Source organism: Oreochromis niloticus, unplaced genomic scaffold, assembly GCF_001858045.2.
Source record: "Oreochromis niloticus isolate F11D_XX unplaced genomic scaffold, O_niloticus_UMD_NMBU tig00002428_pilon, whole genome shotgun sequence".
Lineage (NCBI taxonomy): Eukaryota > Metazoa > Chordata > Actinopteri > Cichliformes > Cichlidae > Oreochromis > Oreochromis niloticus.
In genome coordinates, this window is record NW_020327639.1 from 291,955 (window position 1) to 310,117 (window position 18,163).

General features: G+C 41.0%; 2 protein-coding genes across 9 annotated transcripts; both read right to left on the reverse strand.

Annotated features, from left to right (window-relative positions):
* Positions 1–483: 483 nt before the first annotated feature.
* On the reverse strand, positions 484–5,862 carry LOC102075706 (putative C-type lectin domain family 20 member A). 4 transcript variants are annotated; one of them, XM_019355260.2, is made up of 6 exons: positions 5,704–5,862; positions 5,345–5,617; positions 2,619–2,720; positions 2,056–2,430; positions 1,563–1,919; positions 504–1,301 (listed from the first exon to the last, which is right to left on the reverse strand). In XM_019355260.2, the coding sequence occupies exons 1-6, from the start codon at positions 5,750–5,752 to the stop codon at positions 955–957; spliced, it is 1,503 nt and encodes a 500-aa protein (XP_019210805.1). In that variant the 5' UTR covers positions 5,753–5,862; the 3' UTR covers positions 504–954. The 4 variants fall into 4 exon arrangements, with proteins under 4 accessions (XP_025760327.1, XP_019210805.1, XP_025760326.1 ...); XM_025904541.1 differs by having other exon boundaries at positions 505–1,301; positions 2,619–2,741; XM_025904543.1 differs by having other exon boundaries at positions 1,159–1,339; positions 2,619–2,741.
* A 136-nt stretch (positions 5,863–5,998) lies between these two features.
* On the reverse strand, positions 5,999–17,102 carry LOC100693481 (H-2 class II histocompatibility antigen, A-U alpha chain). 5 transcript variants are annotated; one of them, XM_019355263.1, is made up of 5 exons: positions 17,030–17,102; positions 16,720–16,965; positions 16,027–16,311; positions 8,688–8,839; positions 5,999–6,019 (listed from the first exon to the last, which is right to left on the reverse strand). In XM_019355263.1, the coding sequence occupies exons 1-4, from the start codon at positions 17,085–17,087 to the stop codon at positions 8,709–8,711; spliced, it is 720 nt and encodes a 239-aa protein (XP_019210808.1). In that variant the 5' UTR covers positions 17,088–17,102; the 3' UTR covers positions 5,999–6,019; positions 8,688–8,708. The 5 variants fall into 5 exon arrangements, with proteins under 5 accessions (XP_019210808.1, XP_019210807.1, XP_019210809.1 ...); XM_019355262.2 differs by lacking the exon at positions 5,999–6,019 and having other exon boundaries at positions 8,341–8,839; XM_019355264.2 differs by lacking the exons at positions 5,999–6,019; positions 8,688–8,839 and adding an exon at positions 10,647–10,972.
* Between the last annotated feature and the right edge of the window lie 1,061 nt (positions 17,103–18,163).

Below are 18,163 nucleotides of genomic sequence, written 5' to 3' on the forward strand. Positions count from 1 at the left end.
GAAGAGCTGCAGAGTAGCCTGACAACATCATTATATTTAATCAAGACTTTGAAAAAAACATTTTACCAAAATGGTAAAAACTGTTAACATAACTGGCTGCAGCTCTGATCACTGTTACTGATTGGTTCACACAGTCCTCATTTCAATATTTTAGAAAGAAATGTGCAGAGTCACATGATGTGTTCAAGTGTCTGATTAAAAAAGGGTTAATTGGGACTCGGATATAAGACTCACTCTGTTTGTCTGCTGCTCAGACAAAAATGACACTTCCACACCTGGACAACCCAATGAATCCAACGTGGCTGAATTCAAACAATTCTGCAAAATAAACACGACCAAAACTCCTCCACAGTGATGTGAAAGACTCATTTACAGCTCCTGCATATCTTCATTTGTGGAAATGTCACAGAGCTACATGTTAGTTTGATGTTAACTGGTTTTACCTTTAGGTGGCGCTGTTTGTATTAGTTCCTGTGAAAGCTGAAACAGTGACAGACTTGGTTAAATGAAGGTTTATTTGTCTTCATGAACAAACATGATCAGATTAGAGCTCATATGGAGTCATGACACAAACATTGTTTTACATTCTTTTAGTGACAGGCTTTGTAATTCAAGCTGAGGATACAATGATGTGATACAAAGATTTACAGCACATGAAGCAGAAACATTCAAACCATCACCATATCTGAACTAAATAAAACAAATATCCTGCTACAGTTTAATAATGAACCAATCCAGCAACAATGAAGGAAGAAACCAAGATGTTCCTGACTCTGGTAAAGGAGAGGAAATGAAACACAGACTGCTCTCTGCACATATCTAACCTGCAGATAATAATCTGTTGGACATTTTTCTCCCATTTCAAACCCAGAGACTGTAAACACTGAGCAGAAACACAGAGTTCACTCCAGAAAATCTACATGTGCAGCTAAGAAGTGACTTTAGGTTTAAACCTCAGTGTTTTATACAAATAAAATTAAATGTCTCATTGTCCCTCTGACTGACCCACTCGTGCTGCCCTCCTGTGGTCATAGCTGCAGACATGTCACAGTCTTCAGTCCTTCCCCCTGAAGCCCACCTCTCATAGCACACTACATAATCAGTGACCCAAAGCCACAAACGTCCAGCGCAGGAGTAGCGCAGTCCCAGCCACACGAAAGGAGTCGAGGCGTTTTTGGCTCTTTCCTGGACCCATCCCTGCTCCTCAGGGTTGCTGATTGAAACCTGGTCATCGTGTTTCTGTCTGCAGTAATTCAAGGCTTCCTCCCAGGTTTTGTTTTCCCTGATCAGAATCAGTTTATCTAAGAACAAATTAATCCGGATGTTTGGTCCAGTTTCACTGGAAGAACAAGAGAAAACATTTCAGTGATTCTTGAGATGAATCAGTCGCTCTACAGAGAAATCTCTGTTCCAACCATCAGCTAAACATCTTCACCTCTGACAGAAGTTCAACATACATGCAGAAATAAGTGGCTGAAGAAACATACTGACCTAAATCCTCTCAGTGATTCCAGCGGTTCATCTATTGGACAAACAGCTGAGATAAATCTGTGTAAACTCACCATCATAGCAGAAGAAAGGCTTTCTTTGGTCACATCCAGCAGAGCTCCATCTTCCTGATCTCTCTAACAGAGTCGTAGCACATGTCCTGTTGTTTAGTCCATCATTAAATGAGTCCATGTCCCAGTATCTGAAAGAGAAGTTACTCCCATCTGACCACCTCCAGGTGTCTCTGAACAGGCCGATCCACAAGTTCACCTTAGAGGCTTTAGAGTTCAGCAGCTCCTTAAACTCTTCACTGTATATCTGATCGAGTCCACTGGCCAGGTCGGTGTGATGCTGTCTGCAGTAGCTCTGAGCCTGAGTCCAGGTCTTCATCTCCCCAATCAAATGAAAGGTTTTGTTGTCTTTCATTGTTTCTGTCGAATCAACAGAAAAACACAATATCTTCACCATGCACCATTTACCAGGAACATGCGATATAACACAGATTATAAACTAGATTATAACATTATTAAATATTGTATTATTATATCACTGTCCACATATTCTCACCGTCATAGCAGATGAATGGAAATGTGTGAGTACATGGAGCATCTGCCCACTTGTCTTTTTTCCTCACACAGTTCTCAGGATATGGTCGATCATTTGGCTCTCCAGTTCCCCAACAGGTCTTATTTTCAGTGTATTCCTCCCCCGGCAGAGACCAGTGCCACCTCCTGTTGTCTCTTCCTGGCTCGCTGTACAGTCCAATCCAGGCTTCTGTTTGACTCTGTGCAGAGTCTTGAAGTCTTCTCATGTCTGTCAGGTCAAACACTTTGGCCAGGTCTGTGTAGTTCTCTCTGCAGTATGCCCGTGCTTCATCCCAGCTCATCTGTTCTTTAATAAAGTGGTACTCATACAGCTGACATGTGATGAAGACACACTGACCTAAAACAGAAGAAATACTGTTGAATATCTGCTGATACAAGCAGGAAACTCATGTTCCCATCAAACTGTCCAGTTTACAGGTGAATCCTTGATTTTCTCAGTCAGAGTTCATTTGTTTAATGAGTCCTGATCAAACTAAAGGATTTTAGGTGGAAACAATCAGGAGCCCTGGTAAAATGATCACTCACCCATCAGAAGAAGCAGAAACAGACTCCACTGCATCGTCGCTCTGTCACATGAAAATGACTTTTCTTTCATTTGGAGGAAACAATGAATCCAGCAGCTCTTCACTGTTTGATGGACACGCAGCACTTTATATTAAACACAGATATCTAGTTTATCACACACTGATATAATAAACATATGATTGCAATTAATTAATGATCATCTGTTTAAAATTGTCCATGAAGACAAAAGCAGTAGTTCAAATGTGGTCCACACAGCACCTCTGTACACAGACATGAAATGAGCCTGCAGGTTTGAATCTGGTTCTTCTCTGGTGTTCAGACAGCTCTGCAGTGAATAACCATCTGTACTAACACACACTCTGTACTCAGTATTTGAATATGAACAAATAGTTTTTCCCCCTGACTCAAAGACACAGTGTACATATCAGTTACATAGGGATTCATTTACATTAAGCTCTGGAAAGAAGAAACACTGGACTGTCCAACAAGCAGAAAGAGGAAGTTTCTAAAATCCAAATATGACAGCAGAGGTGCACATGGACAGAAACATAAATATGAGTCTGTTGATTTTTGAGAATATAAACATAACGCTGCCTGTACTGATCAATATCGCTGGATCGCTCTGATGCTGACATGATCTTAAAAACCTGTCAAAGACTTTTGTGTGCACTGATGCAGCAGTCACATGTTCAAGCTGAATAATTACACACACACCACTTTGCAGTTATTTATTTGTAAAAAATGTTTGGAATCATGCATGACTTTCGTTCCACTTCTCACATGTTCACCACTTTGTGTTGGTCTTTCACCTGGAATTCCAATAACATTGATTCATGTTTGTGGTTGTAATGTGACAAAATGTGGGAAAGTTCAAGGGGGCAGAATACTTTTGCAAGCCACTGTAGCTCTTTTCATTTTTAGTATTTTGCTGGCCAGACTATAGACAGACATTTAGAAAGAAACAAAACAGACAGTTTTTTCAGCTTTATACTTAAGTGGAACCTGATATTCAACATGAACAAAATGTAACACAACATCAACTTTAAATATGTATAAAAAGGTTTTTCAGCCTGGGCCACACTGGAGTTTTTTAAATCTCCTGGTCTTTTTTTGTGCGTTGCCACTTCTCCATTCCTGCCTCTCTGCTCCGTGCATCATCATCATCATCATCAATTGTCATTTCTTCTCTGTGATTGGACTGCGGCTGCTTGTGCTTTCTAATGATGCACAGTAAAGTTTCGTAAAGCTCGTCTTTGAAATGTCTCTCCAGCCCAGTTGGTGGAGGAGTTACGGCATTGCAAAACACTGATGGTAAAACCTAAGCAGAGTTGACTTTTCTGTGTTCAGACAGTTCAGGCAGTAGCCTGTGAACGCTTTGTGCTACCGTAATACACCAAATATCCCGTAAAGAACAGCTTCTCATCTTTTCAAAGCCATTCACATGTTCTCACTAGCACAAACAATGATGGAGTCACAGTCATTTAAAGAGCGCTTGTATCAGCGGGCCCATGGTCAAAAAGTAAACTGTAAAGCAGATGTGAGTCCTGAAGGATGACATGCTCCAATCCAGAAATCTCTATGACAGCGGTCCCTTAACCTTTTCTGCGCCACGGACCCGTTTATGCCTGACAATGTTTTCACGGACCGGCCTTTAAGGTGTCGCAAATAAATACCACAAAAGAAAGTTAGTACCGAAAGAGGGGCCTGCAGGGGGCGCTTTGTCTGTTTAATTGATCATATTTGTAACCAGTCACACACAGATGGGTCAGATAAGAGCTGCAGCCTGATGGAGGAAACTTCTCACACGTTTCTTTCTCTGAGCTCACACCGTCTCACTCTGGAGAGGAAGTTAGTGTTGTAAACAGCCTGCTCGTGTGGTTCAACATTCATGCTGTGTTTAGGTGCACTCGTAGATCTAAACATCTATAACCCAAAAGCAGAACACACAGGATGACTTCGCACTATCAGACAGCTTCCCCTGCACAGGAGTCTTGAGCTGGTTCTCCTCATGTTTGTCTCTGTTTCTGATGTTACACAGTCACAGGTTGAGTGTGTTTATATTTCACTGATCAGTCAGGTCAGCCTGTCAGCACAGCAGCTGTTTCAGCACTTTAGCTCACTTTACTGCAGAGATGCTGTAGAGAGTGAAACACTTCACACACACAGATTAAATAACAGCAGTCACATTTATATGTGTGTGTTATGATGATAACTTTATAATTGTTGCCTCATATTGAATAACTCCACTGTTACACTGAGTCATAGATCTGAGCTGTAAATGTTTGCAGGTGTGAAGCTGCTAAACAAGCTGTGAAGGTCACAATCAATAAATAAACTGCAGACATCAGTGTTTCATATTTATCATATTCAAAATAAATGAATAAGAAGAAAAGAAGGAAATAATTAACCTGTCATGCTGCTTCATGCTGTTAAAATATTTATATGGAAATATTAAAAACAATTGTGGATGATTTTTCAGCTCAAAGAGTATAAAAAAATTAATATCATAATCAGTGTGTTATGAGGAACAGCTGCAGTTTGCCTGTGTCACCAGCAGGGGGCGCCACAGGTTAGATTCGTTCTCTGGCGTTTTATGTTCCGTGATCGATGATTTATTAAAGTTATTAATCATCAAAATTAGCTGCAGCTGTGAGTCCATCATAAATGATTCAGAGTGAGGTCAACAGGAACGCCTGATGATGTCACACAGACCACCGCACGCTCACCTGATTTAGACGTAAGTTTGTGGTATCTAACATCAATGTTTGGTTTGCAGTACGTCCCCTTCTGAGCCCTCATACTAGCCAGCCTTGCAGGAATATTGTTCCAGGTCTCTGCGGTCTTCACTCCAAAGTCAGTGAATCCAACAAACTTCCCCACATTGCTGTCAAACCTGATGATCTCTATCATGTTGTAATAGTAAGAGTCGGTGAACTGGATGTCCTTCAGCTCAGTGGAGTTAAAGTCACAGCGAGACAGTCTGTAAGTCATGAATCCATCTGAGAACAAACAGAACTTCAGACTGAGGGCGAATCATGGCATTGATCAGTGTATTAATGATCACTGGTGAGCGGATTGATGGTACCTGCTGTGCTGAGGCTGATGAAGAGGAGGCAGAGGAAGGATGAAGCCATGTTTCTAAGTTCTCCAGACAAACTGACTCAGTCTGACGGAGAGCTGCTCGAAAAACAGGAAGTCAGGTCACATGACCACAGCATCATCTGTTACTGTGGGCTCAGCTCATAGTTCACACCCTTCATCACCACATGTGTTTCTGTTAAAGTCCATTAAAGCTCTGAACGCAGAGCAAACTGAAAACCTGTTTTCATTTACATTTCAGTCACAGTCTGCAGTCATGGAAACATATTCATGTCTAATAATTATCTGCACCAAACACTGATGTCAGACCTGCTGTAACAATGATAAGAACCTGTAACAGTGACAGTGATCAGATTTACAATCAGCTCTGTGGGTGTGTGGGACTCGTGTCTGGCTGATGTTCCTGTGTGGACGCCACAGTGTGATGTCATCATGGGGAGATCTTCAGAGCAGCTGGATCACATTTCACTGTTACATTAACATTTAATTTGCATTTAAATATTCAAGCACAGAAATTCAGATTCACATTTATAAAGCATTAACAGTCAGACTGCAGCAGATGAACTTCAGCTCATATTAAATTATTACTATGTTGTATTATTGTACAGGGTGGGCCATTTATATGGATACACCATAATAAAATGGGAATGGTTGGTGATATCAAAGTCCTGTTTGTGGCACATTAGTATATGTGAGGGGGCAAACTCCTCAAGATGGGTGGTGACCATGGTGGCCATTTAGAAGTCGGCCATCTTGGATACAACTTTTGTTTTTTCAATAGGAAGAGGGCCATGTGACACATCAAACTTATTGGTAATGTCACAAGAAAAACAATGCTGTGCTTGGTTTCAACATAACTTTATTCTTTCATGAGTTATTTACAAGTTTCTGACCACTTATAACATGTGTTCAATGTGCTGCCCATTGTGTTGGATTGTCAATGCAACCCTCTTCTCCCACTCTTCACACACTGTTAGCAACACTGCAGGAGAAATGCCAGCACAGGCATCCAGTATCCGTAGTTTCAGGTGCTGCACATCTCGTATCTTCACACCATAGACAATTGCCTTCAGATGACCCCAAAGATAAAAGTCTAAGGGGGTCAGATCGGGAGACCTTGGGGGCCATTCAACTGGCCCACGACGACCAATCCACTTTCCAGGAAACTGTTCATCTAGGAATGCTCGGACCTGGCACCCATAATGTGGTGGTGCACCATCTTGCTGGAAAAACTCAGGGAACGTGCCAGCTTCAGTGCATAAAGAGGGAAACACATCATCATGTAGCAATTTCAAATATCCAGTGGCCTTGAGGTTTCCATTGATGAAGAATGGACCCACTATCGTTGTACCCCACATACCACACCAAACCATCACTTTTGTTGTTCCAACAGTCTTGGAGGGATCCAGCCAATGTGGGTTATTGTCAGATCAATAGTGGTGGTTTTGTTTGTTAACTTCACCATTCACATAAAAGTTTGCCTCATCACTGAACAAAATCTTCTGCGTGAACTGAGGGTCCTGTTCCAATTTTTGTTTTGCCCATTCTGCAAATTCTGTGCGCCGATCTGGATCATCCTCGTTGAGATGCTGCAGTAGCTGGAGTTTGTAAGGGTGCCATTTGTGAGTAGCTAATATCCGCCAAAGGGATGTTCGACTAATGCCACTCTCCAGTGACATGTGGCGAGCGCTACGCTGTGGGCTCTTGCTGAATGAAGCTAGGACAGCCACTGATGTTTCTTCATTAGTGACAGTTTTCTTGCGTCCACATTTTGGCAAATCCAACACTGAACCAGTTTCACGAAACTTAGCAAGCAGTTTGCTAACTGTAGCATGGGAGATGGGTGGTCTCGTAGGGTGTCTTGCATTGAAATCTGCTGCAATGACCCGGTTACTGCATTCACCAGATATCAACACAATTTCGATCCGCTCCTCACGTGTTAACCTCTTCGACATGTCAATGGCTGTGAACAAAGAGAAACTTGTAAATAACTCATGAAAGAATAAAGTTACGTTGAAACCAAGCACACCATTGTTTTTCTTGGGACATTACAAATAAGTTTGATGTGTCACATGACCCTCTTCCTATTGAAAAAACAAAAGTTGTATCCAAGATGGCCGACTTCTGATTGGCCACCATGGTCACCACCCATCTTGAGGAGTTTGCCCCCTCACATATACTAATGTGCCACAAACAGGACTTTGATATCACCAAACATTCCCATGTTATTACGGTGTATCCATATAAATGGCCCACCCTGTAGAGTATTTACATCACAATATGAAGCTGCTTCAGCTGACTGTTGTTGTGATTTTGTGCTGTAGAAATTAAACTTAACTGAATTAAATCATAATGAGATTTTATCAATATTCAGAGTCAATTTAAATGCCAGATATTAAAACATCTGGAATATAAACATGTTAGATTCATTTCTATAAACACTCATTGATTTTTCTTTCAGCTGCTTTTATCAGCAGAGTCTTCATCAGGATTTAGTTTGACATCTTTGTTTTTGCAAAGACAAATTCAGACATCATTAATGTTCATTCTGTTAGAGCTCAAAGTCTGACTCAACACACACACAGAATCCGTCATTAAACTTTATTGATATATGAAAATCTGAAATACGGTTTGATGAACAAAGATACATTATAGCAGTTTATGAACACACTGAGGTCACATCAAACTGATCTCAGTCTCATCTTTACTTTTGTGGCAGGAACAGAGTCCAGGTAAATCTGCTGGTGGTGCGAGAGCAGCTGAAAATAGCTTTGCTTTGAATTCCAGAGTTAAACTTTATTGACACCAACGGCTGACGGCACAGTTCATACAGATGTTCCATTATTAAGCACGTCGGGTGAGGCAGGTAAACAGGAACCAGACAGAACAAAGGATCTGATGCTCATTACAGGCGAACTCTGCACACTCACCTACAGCACAGTCACACTGATTAGGAGCTCGTCATAGAATGACATCATCACCGTGAGCCAATCAGCTGCACTCGTTTCCTTTGATGAGGAAGAAGGTTCCAACAGCCACACCGAACAGACTGAGAGTCAGACCCACTCCACAGAACACAGAGGGTCCAACACCTGGATCAGGTTGAGCAGACGCCTCCACCTCTGGAGACACAAACACACAGACAGAAACATGAACCTCCACCTCCAAACAGGACACACAGGATGACATGTATGTCTATGTAACTATATACACTCTACATCTATCTGCACTGAACATGTGTGCTGTAACTTTCACGCAGACTCTTGAACATGTTTTTAATCATCCTGGGTTATTAAGTGACACCAAGAAAAGAAGCCAAATCTGGAAGCATTTTAATGTTGTTGAAACACAAAGGCAGAGTGTAGAGGATATCATATAGAGCCGGCTCCACTAACAACCTGCACAGACTCCTGAGAACTGTCCACCCATCAGTGCAATGGGAAGATCAAACACAGTCAGTTGAGTGTGATATTAATGAAGGTGCCAGTGTGTCTGCAACTGTTGCTGCTGCATCTACAGCAGCATGCAGTACACCACCACATCCACCTGAACCAACCCAGAGCTCTATGAGACAATTTTTGCAAAAGTCTGTGACCCCAGCAAGGAAAACACTCTCCCAAAAAATCATCCCAGGCCTACATGACAGAGAACGTGCATCTGCTTTTTATTTTGCATATTTTAATCCATATTTTATTGTGTTGTGGTTTGCAGTGTTTTGTGTTGTTTCACTTTAAATTTGTTTAAAAGGAAAATGCAAAAAAAATTAAATAGTTAAAATTTGAATTGTAAATAGACAAAAAACAACTATTTTTTACATTTTATGTGGAGTTAATAAATAAAAGCATATTTACATAATAAACATATATAAAGAAAAAACAAATTTTTACATTAGTCATTCATTTTATGCATAATTTCATATGGGTGTTGATAATAAATTAGTTAAAGCAACAAAAAAAAAAACAGAAGAGCCCCAAGAATGAGGTAACTAAGACGACTATGATGATGATGATGAGCACTATGACATGACATGGAGGGAAAATACACAGACGACCTGACAAAGAGTGAATGAAACACACTAAATACACACAGGAGGTGATCAGGGCAAGTGGAAACAACACATCTCCAAATATAATATAAGAAATTAAAATACAGTCAAAAAGCTGGATCACAGCTCTTCCCAAACAAGTAGGAATGAAGGCAAAGTAGCTACACTTGAGCATTTTAGAGGGAAAAGAAACATTTAAAGTCAAAGAACAAAAATATCTGTCTGGGAAAAGAAAAACAGAAATAACAGTTGTGTGATGCAGAACTGATCAAGTTATTGAATCACTAGAACAGCTGATTAACCTCCACATATGTGGACATCACATTTTAGGTTGTCTGGACCATTATAGACATTATACTGTCACTGTTTGATCAACATTTAAAACAAATGTCCTCATATGTGGATCTCATTTTTCTCAGAAACAACAATCAGGTAATTCTTTGTTTCTACACTCATCAGGTCCCAATCAGCCCAAATAGCAAAGAGAGATTAAAAATGTCATGAAAGAGAGAGAGAGAGGGTCTTAGGAGGGACAGAAAGAGCACAGTTAGGTGTTGTGTGGGAGAGAATTAATAAAGAGATCAGTGGTATCTGAAACACTTGCCTTGATGCTGCTCAGACTGTGTGTAATCCTTCTTCTATAGCTAAAATAGAAACAACATTTCAAAGAGCATCAGAGGAGCATGAAATACGAGGCCTTCACCCTGTAAAGCCCAGAGTGTCAGGCTTCAACCAGGAATTATTGAAGTTTTTGAGAGTCCCACAACATCAGAGGGATTTTTACTGCCCAACAAAAGAAGCAAATTGCACTTCATATGTTTAAGGAATAAACTGAGAATGAGAAAGTAAGAGATGTAGGAAATCACACACACACTGGAGAGAGTGATTAGACAGTTTGTGAAAGAGGAAACATGTAAGTGAGAGGAAAAGGAAGTTAAAAAGGAGAATTCAGAAACAAGAGAAAGAAAAGGGAGAGTAAGAAGAGGTCGAGCTCACAGGAAGAGAAAAAGTGGAGCAAATGAAAACAGTTACTTACTAACTGATGTTTGCACACACTCGCAATAATGACTCTCCTGACATGGAGGAAAACAGATAACTGCTCACAGATGAAGGAGCTCACCAACTGAAGGGTACAACACAGATCAGCAGGCCAAGAGCCTGTGGAGGAGAGCAACACCGGCAGTACGCAGGCCTGGGTCACCGATGGGGCCTGCACAAAGGTGGAGTGGAGGAGTCAGACGGAGGACGACGTCTAAGGGTCGGCAGGCGTAGGAGGGGAACAACTATCACCTAACTATCCATCACATCTGCAGTGGACCACATGAAGCAGCTGCATCAGTGATTCTCCCAACAAACTCCTAAGATTAAAGCCCAGAGCTCCAGCCCTGGTGTTACTGTATTTCATTACTCTGTATTTATATGTTTATGACAACAATGACAATAAAGTTAACTCCTAATCCTAAAAGAAGACAAATAACAGGAATTAGGCCACATGTAAGCATTAACAGGAGATCATTAAAGACATATTCATTATTAACACTCTTACATTAGAATATTATTGAAGGTTTAGTCAAAGTTTAATAGATAAAGGGTGCAGACACGACTCTTATTGACACTAACAAAATACACAGACTGGATCAGAACCCCAGTTACACCTGGGACAGATTGGTTTATATGGCTGTACTAACTTTATTTAAAGAAGCTAAGACAATGGCCCCAATGAGCATCACATTATTGAAGGGATGAGACCTACACAGAGGGATTTACATAAACGTTACATCATTTAGGGATTATGTGTTGTGGTGCCGAATGGCTTGATGGTAAAAAGAGTTTCTGAGTCTTGTAGTCCGAGCAGACCGACTCCTGTAACGTCTGCCAGATGGTAACAAGGAGAACAGCTGATGTGCTGAGTGGCTGTGGTCCTTGATGATGCTGTGTGCTTTGCAGAGACACTGCTGGAGATAAACATCCTGACTGGCAGGAAGCCTCATGCCAGTGATGCTCTGTGATTTCCTGCTGCTGCAGAGCAGCTTCTGTTCCAAACTGTAATGCAGCTCGTCAGCAAGCTCTCGGTCTTAGATTGTAGAAATTAGAAGGGATGTTGGCGTTCATGCCAAACTTTGCAGATATGTAACATGGAGGGAGGAGCAGATGTGACCTTTGACCAGCCACTCAAGGCACTTCATGATGACGGATGTCAGTGCAACAGGGCGGTAGTATTTCAGACAGGAGACCACTGATTTCTTAGGAACGAGAATGGCCTGGGATGTCGTCTGGTCCCGGAGCTTTGTGAGGATTGACCTTTTTGAAAGACCATCTCACAGCTTCTGTTTTAAGAGTTAAAGTTACAGCCTCACTGTCCTCCTGAGGATAGAGGAGCGGCTCCTCGTTGTCTGCATCAAAATGATCATAGAAGTTGTTGAGCTCGTCTGCGAGAGACGCTGTGGGCTGAACACTGCCCGTGTTTTCCATCTTGTCGTCAGTGATGCAGCGTAGTCCATTCCACAGTCACCTGGCGTCAAAGCTGTGGTAGCTGGACTCCACTTTGTCCCTGTAGTCCTTTGTGGCCCCTTTTCAGAGGTCATACCTGGCTGCTGTATATGCATCAGAATGCCCTGAGTTAAAGGCAGAGGTCTGCACTTTGAGCTTAGCAGGAATGTCCTTATCTACCAGGGTTTCTGATTTGGATATTTGCAGACGGTGGTTTTAGTGATGATATCGTCCATGTATTTTCCAATATATCCAATGACAGAGTTCATTGATGTTGCATCAGCTGCATCCTCAAATATCTGTCGGACCTCCTCACTCTCACTGTCTCATTTAAAGTTTTGCTGACTCAGAGCTCCTGTCTGTGCTGATATATTACGGTGCAAATCAGAAGGATTTCAATTACATGTATTTTTTCAAATTAAGGAAAATGGGGTTGTTAAGTCTAATTGTTGAATGTTGTCATTGTGCTTCTTAAATTTGTAAGGTCTTAGTTCAATCTATAGGGTAAATTGTCTGCCTCAGAGTCAACCACCCAAATATGTAACAAGGTCCAATTAGTGAACTTTGTATGATTGTCTGTAAACTGAAATTCATGCATGTCTGTGAAAATTTGTATGATTAGTCTAATACAGCTACTTTAGCTTTTCAATGGCTCCTTTACTGTAAGAACAAAGGCTGTCATGCTGTAGTGTATTCAGCTCAAGGTTAAACAGCACGAAATCATGACACCAGTCATCTCAAGGCATTTATAATGTAATGGTAAATTATAATAATAAAACCTTAACAAAACATAATTTATCTGACCCTCTTTTAGCAAGAACTTTGGAGTGAGGGAGAGGAGGAACTCCCTTTGAACAGGGGGAAACATCCAGCAGAACGAGGCACAGGGGAGAGTGGTCATCTGTGACCAGTTGGGGTGAGGAGAAGGCGACAGGACAAAACACATAATAACGTATACTTTATTGATCTCCATGGGGAAATTACTCACTCTGCATTTAACTCAGTGTAACAGTGGGCAGCAGAAAAATCAGGCGCCCGGGGAGCAGTGTGCAGGGACGGTACCTCAGGAGTACCTCAGGGTAGCCGTTCAGTGGGGGCGTCCACACTACCTACTGACCTATCCCTGCCCCCGACCATGCTGTGGAAGAGAGAGATTGATCATAACTAATAACTAATAATTACTCCTGGAAACTGGAAGCCAGGCTTCCCATTCTAATTTAAATATTCTAGTTAGTCTGAGGTTTGAGAGCGAAGTGTTGTAATGGAGAGAGATTTAATAAAGAGCTAATGACAGAGATATACTCTGTCATCTAGTCCCTGTCAGTATTCATGCTTGAAGGCTTTTCAGGGAGTTTTTAGGACATCCTGATAATAATGAATTACAGTAGTCCAGCCTGGAAGTAATAAATGCATGAACTCATTTTTCAGTCACTGTGAGACAGGATATTTCTAATTTTAGAGATAAAAACATGGGTGCAAAAATGGGAGAAAGCAGTTTTCAATATGTGCATTGAAGGACAGATCCTGGTTAAAAATCCAGACTAAGTATCTGGTTAGATACCATATATGTCTAAGGTTTTTTAGCACAGAGTACAGTAAACTCAGTCTTATCTAAATTTAGGAGCAAAATGTTAGAGGTCATCCAGGTCTTTGTTTTCTGGAGGCATTCCTGCAGGTTGACTGACTGGTGTGTGTTGTCTGGTTTCATGGATGGATACATGGAGGAGGGTGTCATCTGCATGGCGGAGGTATGTTGTGCCTATTGTGGTGTTACCTAAAGGACGCATGTGTAATGTAAACAGAACTGGTCCTAGCACTGAACCCTGTGGAACTCCAGAATTAACCTTGAAGCTATCAAAGGACATTTCACAGCTCACACTGAGACCTTTGTTCAGAAAAAGAAGCTGCACCTGACCAAGATGAAACCCAAAACTGGCAATTAATTGTTTAATTATATCAATTTCAATTTCACACATGGTGTCATATAATCCATGTATGTAATATGTGTCTACTGGTATGTTTCATGCCTTATTTTCATTTTCCTATAATTAGGCTCGTTTTAAGTTTCTTGAGAATTCTTTTAGGGATGCTGTGTCGTATGCTTTGCAAACGAACAGGAATTCATTTGTCTTAAATTGGTTGACCAGGGGAATGTTGGGAAGGTATACATCAGAGGTGGGACCAAGTCATTGTTTTGCAAGTCTCAAGTAAGTCTCAAGTCTTTATCGTTAAGTCACAAGTCAAGTCTCAAGTAATGTCAGGCAAGTCAGAGTCGAGTCTCAAGTCACTGGTGTAAAAGTCCGAGTAAAGTCACAAGTCTGAAACTTTGAATTTCAAGTCCTTTCGAGTCTTTAAAAAAAAAAAAAGAATGTTGCAGTTATATGCTAAATGTAAATATTAGACCATGTAATTTTTAAATCTGTTTTTCTCAACACATGATGAAATACTGAACTTAGAAAATATACACAAATTGTGAAATTGCACCTCTATAAAATGCAGCTCAATTAAACTTGGCTCCAAGAATAATTTTCACTGACAGTTCTGAGATAAGCTGCATGTTATTCTTGGATGCGCTTGTAGGACCGGCTTTAAAATCGCATGACAAAAATATCATACACATTAAAAAAAACAGTATCACCAACGTAGCCTGGACAACATTTGCTAGTTAGATGAAGTCAGTTATCTCATCGTAGCAAAAGAGAAGCACCACCATTCTTTATGCAACTTCAACTGTCGGACAAAGTTGGAAGTTGTTCCATCTCTGTCTGTGATTCTCTTCTTGCATGTTTTGCATATTGCATTTCAGTTTTTTGTTGACTACTTCATAGTTTATGTACCTGAAAAAAAATAACTACTCGCAGCATTTTTGAGCGTTTTTTTTTTTTTTTTTTGAAAATATCTGGTTAATTTGATTGGCTGTGCTACAGCTCACGCACACATACTTACGGAGTGTGGTTTGAATAAATGAATGAATGAATTGAATTAATGGTGCACACTTTCTATATAATATGCGTGTTAAATTTTAGATTTGGGGTGAAATATCAAGTCTTTTCAAGTAAACCAGTTCAAGTCCAATTCAAGTCCCAGGTCATTGGTGTAAAAGTCCAAGTCAAGTCACAAGTCTTAGAACATTTTTTCAAGTCAAGTCTAAAGTCATAAAATTAATGACTCGAGTCCAAGTCATGTGACTCGAGTCCACACCTCTGGTATACATATATAACTATATGCACTATATATCTATGTGCAGTGAACATATATACTGTAGCTTTCTAGTAGACTCTTAAGCACTAGACTTTTTGCCTCACCGTGGGTTATTAAGGTGGTAACATTGTAACAGAGATACTGAACACATCACAATAAAGTCACCTTAACGATCATTACAATACTATATAACCTATATAATTAGTTCAAGTATTATTAACATGTTTATCATCAGATTATGCTACTTGCTGTAAGAGCACCTGTTGATGCATTCTGCTTGTTGTGAGATTTAACAACTAGGATAAATATGTGGCGTTGACTGTGTATTAAACTCTGTTCCAAAAACTCTACTCTTTTATTTTTGAGTGAATTTATCTAAATTGGTTCTAAAAAGCTGGATTTCCACATCGTTGGTGGGAGAAGATGATCATATTGGCTTCAAAATGTGTGACCCGACACAAAAATCATCGTGTCAAACTATCACATCAGATCCAGCTGCTCTGATGAACACTGGGCTCAGTCTTCACACGTGTACCTCTGTCAGTGATTTTTGTTTAAATAAAGTTTTCTTACTATAGATCTTGGTCAGTGGTTCAGTCAGGGCCAGATGTTGCACTGTGCAGCTGTAGATGTCTCCCAGCTGTGGGGTGAACTGCAGTCTGGAGATCTGGGTGAAGGGTCCATCTTTATTGGGATAGGGAACGTTGGTGCTGGATCCTTCTGTGACCTTCTGTCCGTTCTTGGTCCAGGAGACGTTGACAGGAGCAGGATAGAAACCAGTCACATGACAGATCAGAGTGTTCTCCTCTCCAAACTCCACCTCATCTCTGGTGTAGATCATCACAGCTGAAGGAGCATCTGTGCACACAAACATCAGGCAGAGGAGGATCGGAGCTTCAGCTGGTTTTCATCAGCAGGTGATAATAATAAACATCAATAACTTGTTCAGTTATTCACTGAGATGATGTCATCATTGTCTGTGTGAGAGAAACTAGCCTGACGTCAGAATCATGAAGGTAAACTAGAGAAACACGAGCACAGACAGAACTCTGTTCAGCTTCAGAGAAACTAATGAAGAAAAATAAAATGTGATCTTTAATAGAAACACAAATAGAAACATGTCAGTGTTGGGTTTCTGAATGTGTTTAAGGTGGAATGATTTCATATATTTAATCAGTTTGTGTTTGATTGGACTGATTACTTCATGGCTGATCATTTCAGATAAACACAGGTGAGATGAGACAGACATTAAATGTTTGTATTTACGGTTATTGGAAGGGTAGTCCTTCATCACCGCGCGGAGAGCCTTCAGGTTGTGTCTGCAGACCTTCAGCTCAGTCACAGCTTGTTTATAAGCTCCGGGGTAAATCATAGGCTCAGCAAAAGGAGGCAGAATGTAGACTTCCGTGTGGTTGTTAAAGTCTGCGTAGGCAACCTCCTCCCCATCCAGTCCATACATGTCCTCTGCATCAAAGTCTGAACAGCCGTTTATATGAACGTCACCGTGCAGACCTGAAATGAAACACCGATCAATAAGCTGCTGCCTGCCTGCCAGAGTTTACCGAGACAAACTCACCATAGGCAGAGACACAGAGGACACAGGAGAGGAAGAGGAGCAGCTCCTTCATCTTCATCAGCAGCTCTCTGACCGTTAAACTGTGTGTGTGTGTGTGTGTGTGTGAGAGAGAGAGAGAGTGAGAGAGAGAGAGTAAACTGACTGAAAGTGTAGCAGCAGCTGAGCGCTAACACAGAGTACCCAATCACAGAGGTCACACCCCATGATGTCATCAGTGTCGTCAGTATTTAAAGACTCTTCAAAATAATGTTTATCGTCATCAGTTTGCACTCTGATGATTTTCAAAATAAAACAAACTTTATTTTAAAAAATGATTCAGTTTGTTTACAAAGATTTAGAAGAAGACTGTAAAATATAAATTTGTCTTTTAAAATGGTTTCTGTATCTGGGCCTGATTAGAACATGTTACACACCAACATCACAGCAGCCTGAAACATTCATCATGTTCAGCTTTAGTGCCTCCAGGGAATTACCTGCACACACACACACACACACACACACACACACACACACACACACACACCTGTAGGCATCAGCACAAACACACCTGGATGATGTCACTTAAAGGTGTCAAGAAGTGGAAGAAGGTGGAGAGATCAGCAGAGCTCACCTGTACAATGATAATCTGCAAGAAAACAAAAATGATGACACTTTCATTCAGCAAAACTTTGTGAAACACGATCAGGATGTGCTGTGTTCAGATCACAGGCTGTAGATTATTTAGATATTGGTTGTGATTTTTCCTCAGCTGGCTTACTGCAAACTTTGCTGCTCATCGTCTACTTCAGGATGAACAGCTACTTCATCGTCAGCACTGTGACTGTCCTGATGTTCCTCAGCATCAAGCTGCACACAGATACTGTCTCCAACACTGTCACTGTCTTGGGGCCCTCTAAGAGCTGGGACACCATCACTGGTCATCTCAGGTATCCAGTGAGCTGTGCGCTGAGTACAATCAACCTGAGGATGAGCGACATCAGATTCACTCTGCTCCTGGCCAAGTTCTGATTCACTGACAAAAGACATCTCTGGTTCACCCTCAAATTCAACAGGCAGGAAATTAGCCTGCAAGAGCAGGTTCCTGTGGACAACTTTCTGTTGTCCACTCTTGGTATTCCTGATGTGACACGTATG

Excerpts from the sequence above, each read along its gene's own strand:
- LOC102075706 (XM_025904541.1), bottom strand. The coding sequence starts at position 5,752 with ATGGCTTCATCCTTCCTCTGCCTCCTCTTCATCAGCCTCAGCACAGCA. Across the intron at positions 2,742-5,344 it reads CAAACTTACGTCTAAATCAG|TGCTGCGTGTCCATCAAACA; the intron begins GTGAGCGTGCGG and ends TTTAATATAAAG. Across the intron at positions 2,431-2,618 it reads GTTTCTGCTTCTTCTGATGG|GTCAGTGTGTCTTCATCACA; the intron begins GTGAGTGATCAT and ends CTTCTGTTTTAG.
- LOC100693481 (XM_019355263.1), bottom strand. The coding sequence starts at position 17,087 with ATGAAGATGAAGGAGCTGCTCCTCTTCCTCTCCTGTGTCCTCTGTGTC. Across the intron at positions 16,966-17,029 it reads CCTCTGTGTCTCTGCCTATG|GTCTGCACGGTGACGTTCAT; the intron begins GTGAGTTTGTCT and ends GTTTCATTTCAG. Across the intron at positions 16,312-16,719 it reads GGACTACCCTTCCAATAACC|ATGCTCCTTCAGCTGTGATG; the intron begins GTAAATACAAAC and ends TTGTGTGCACAG.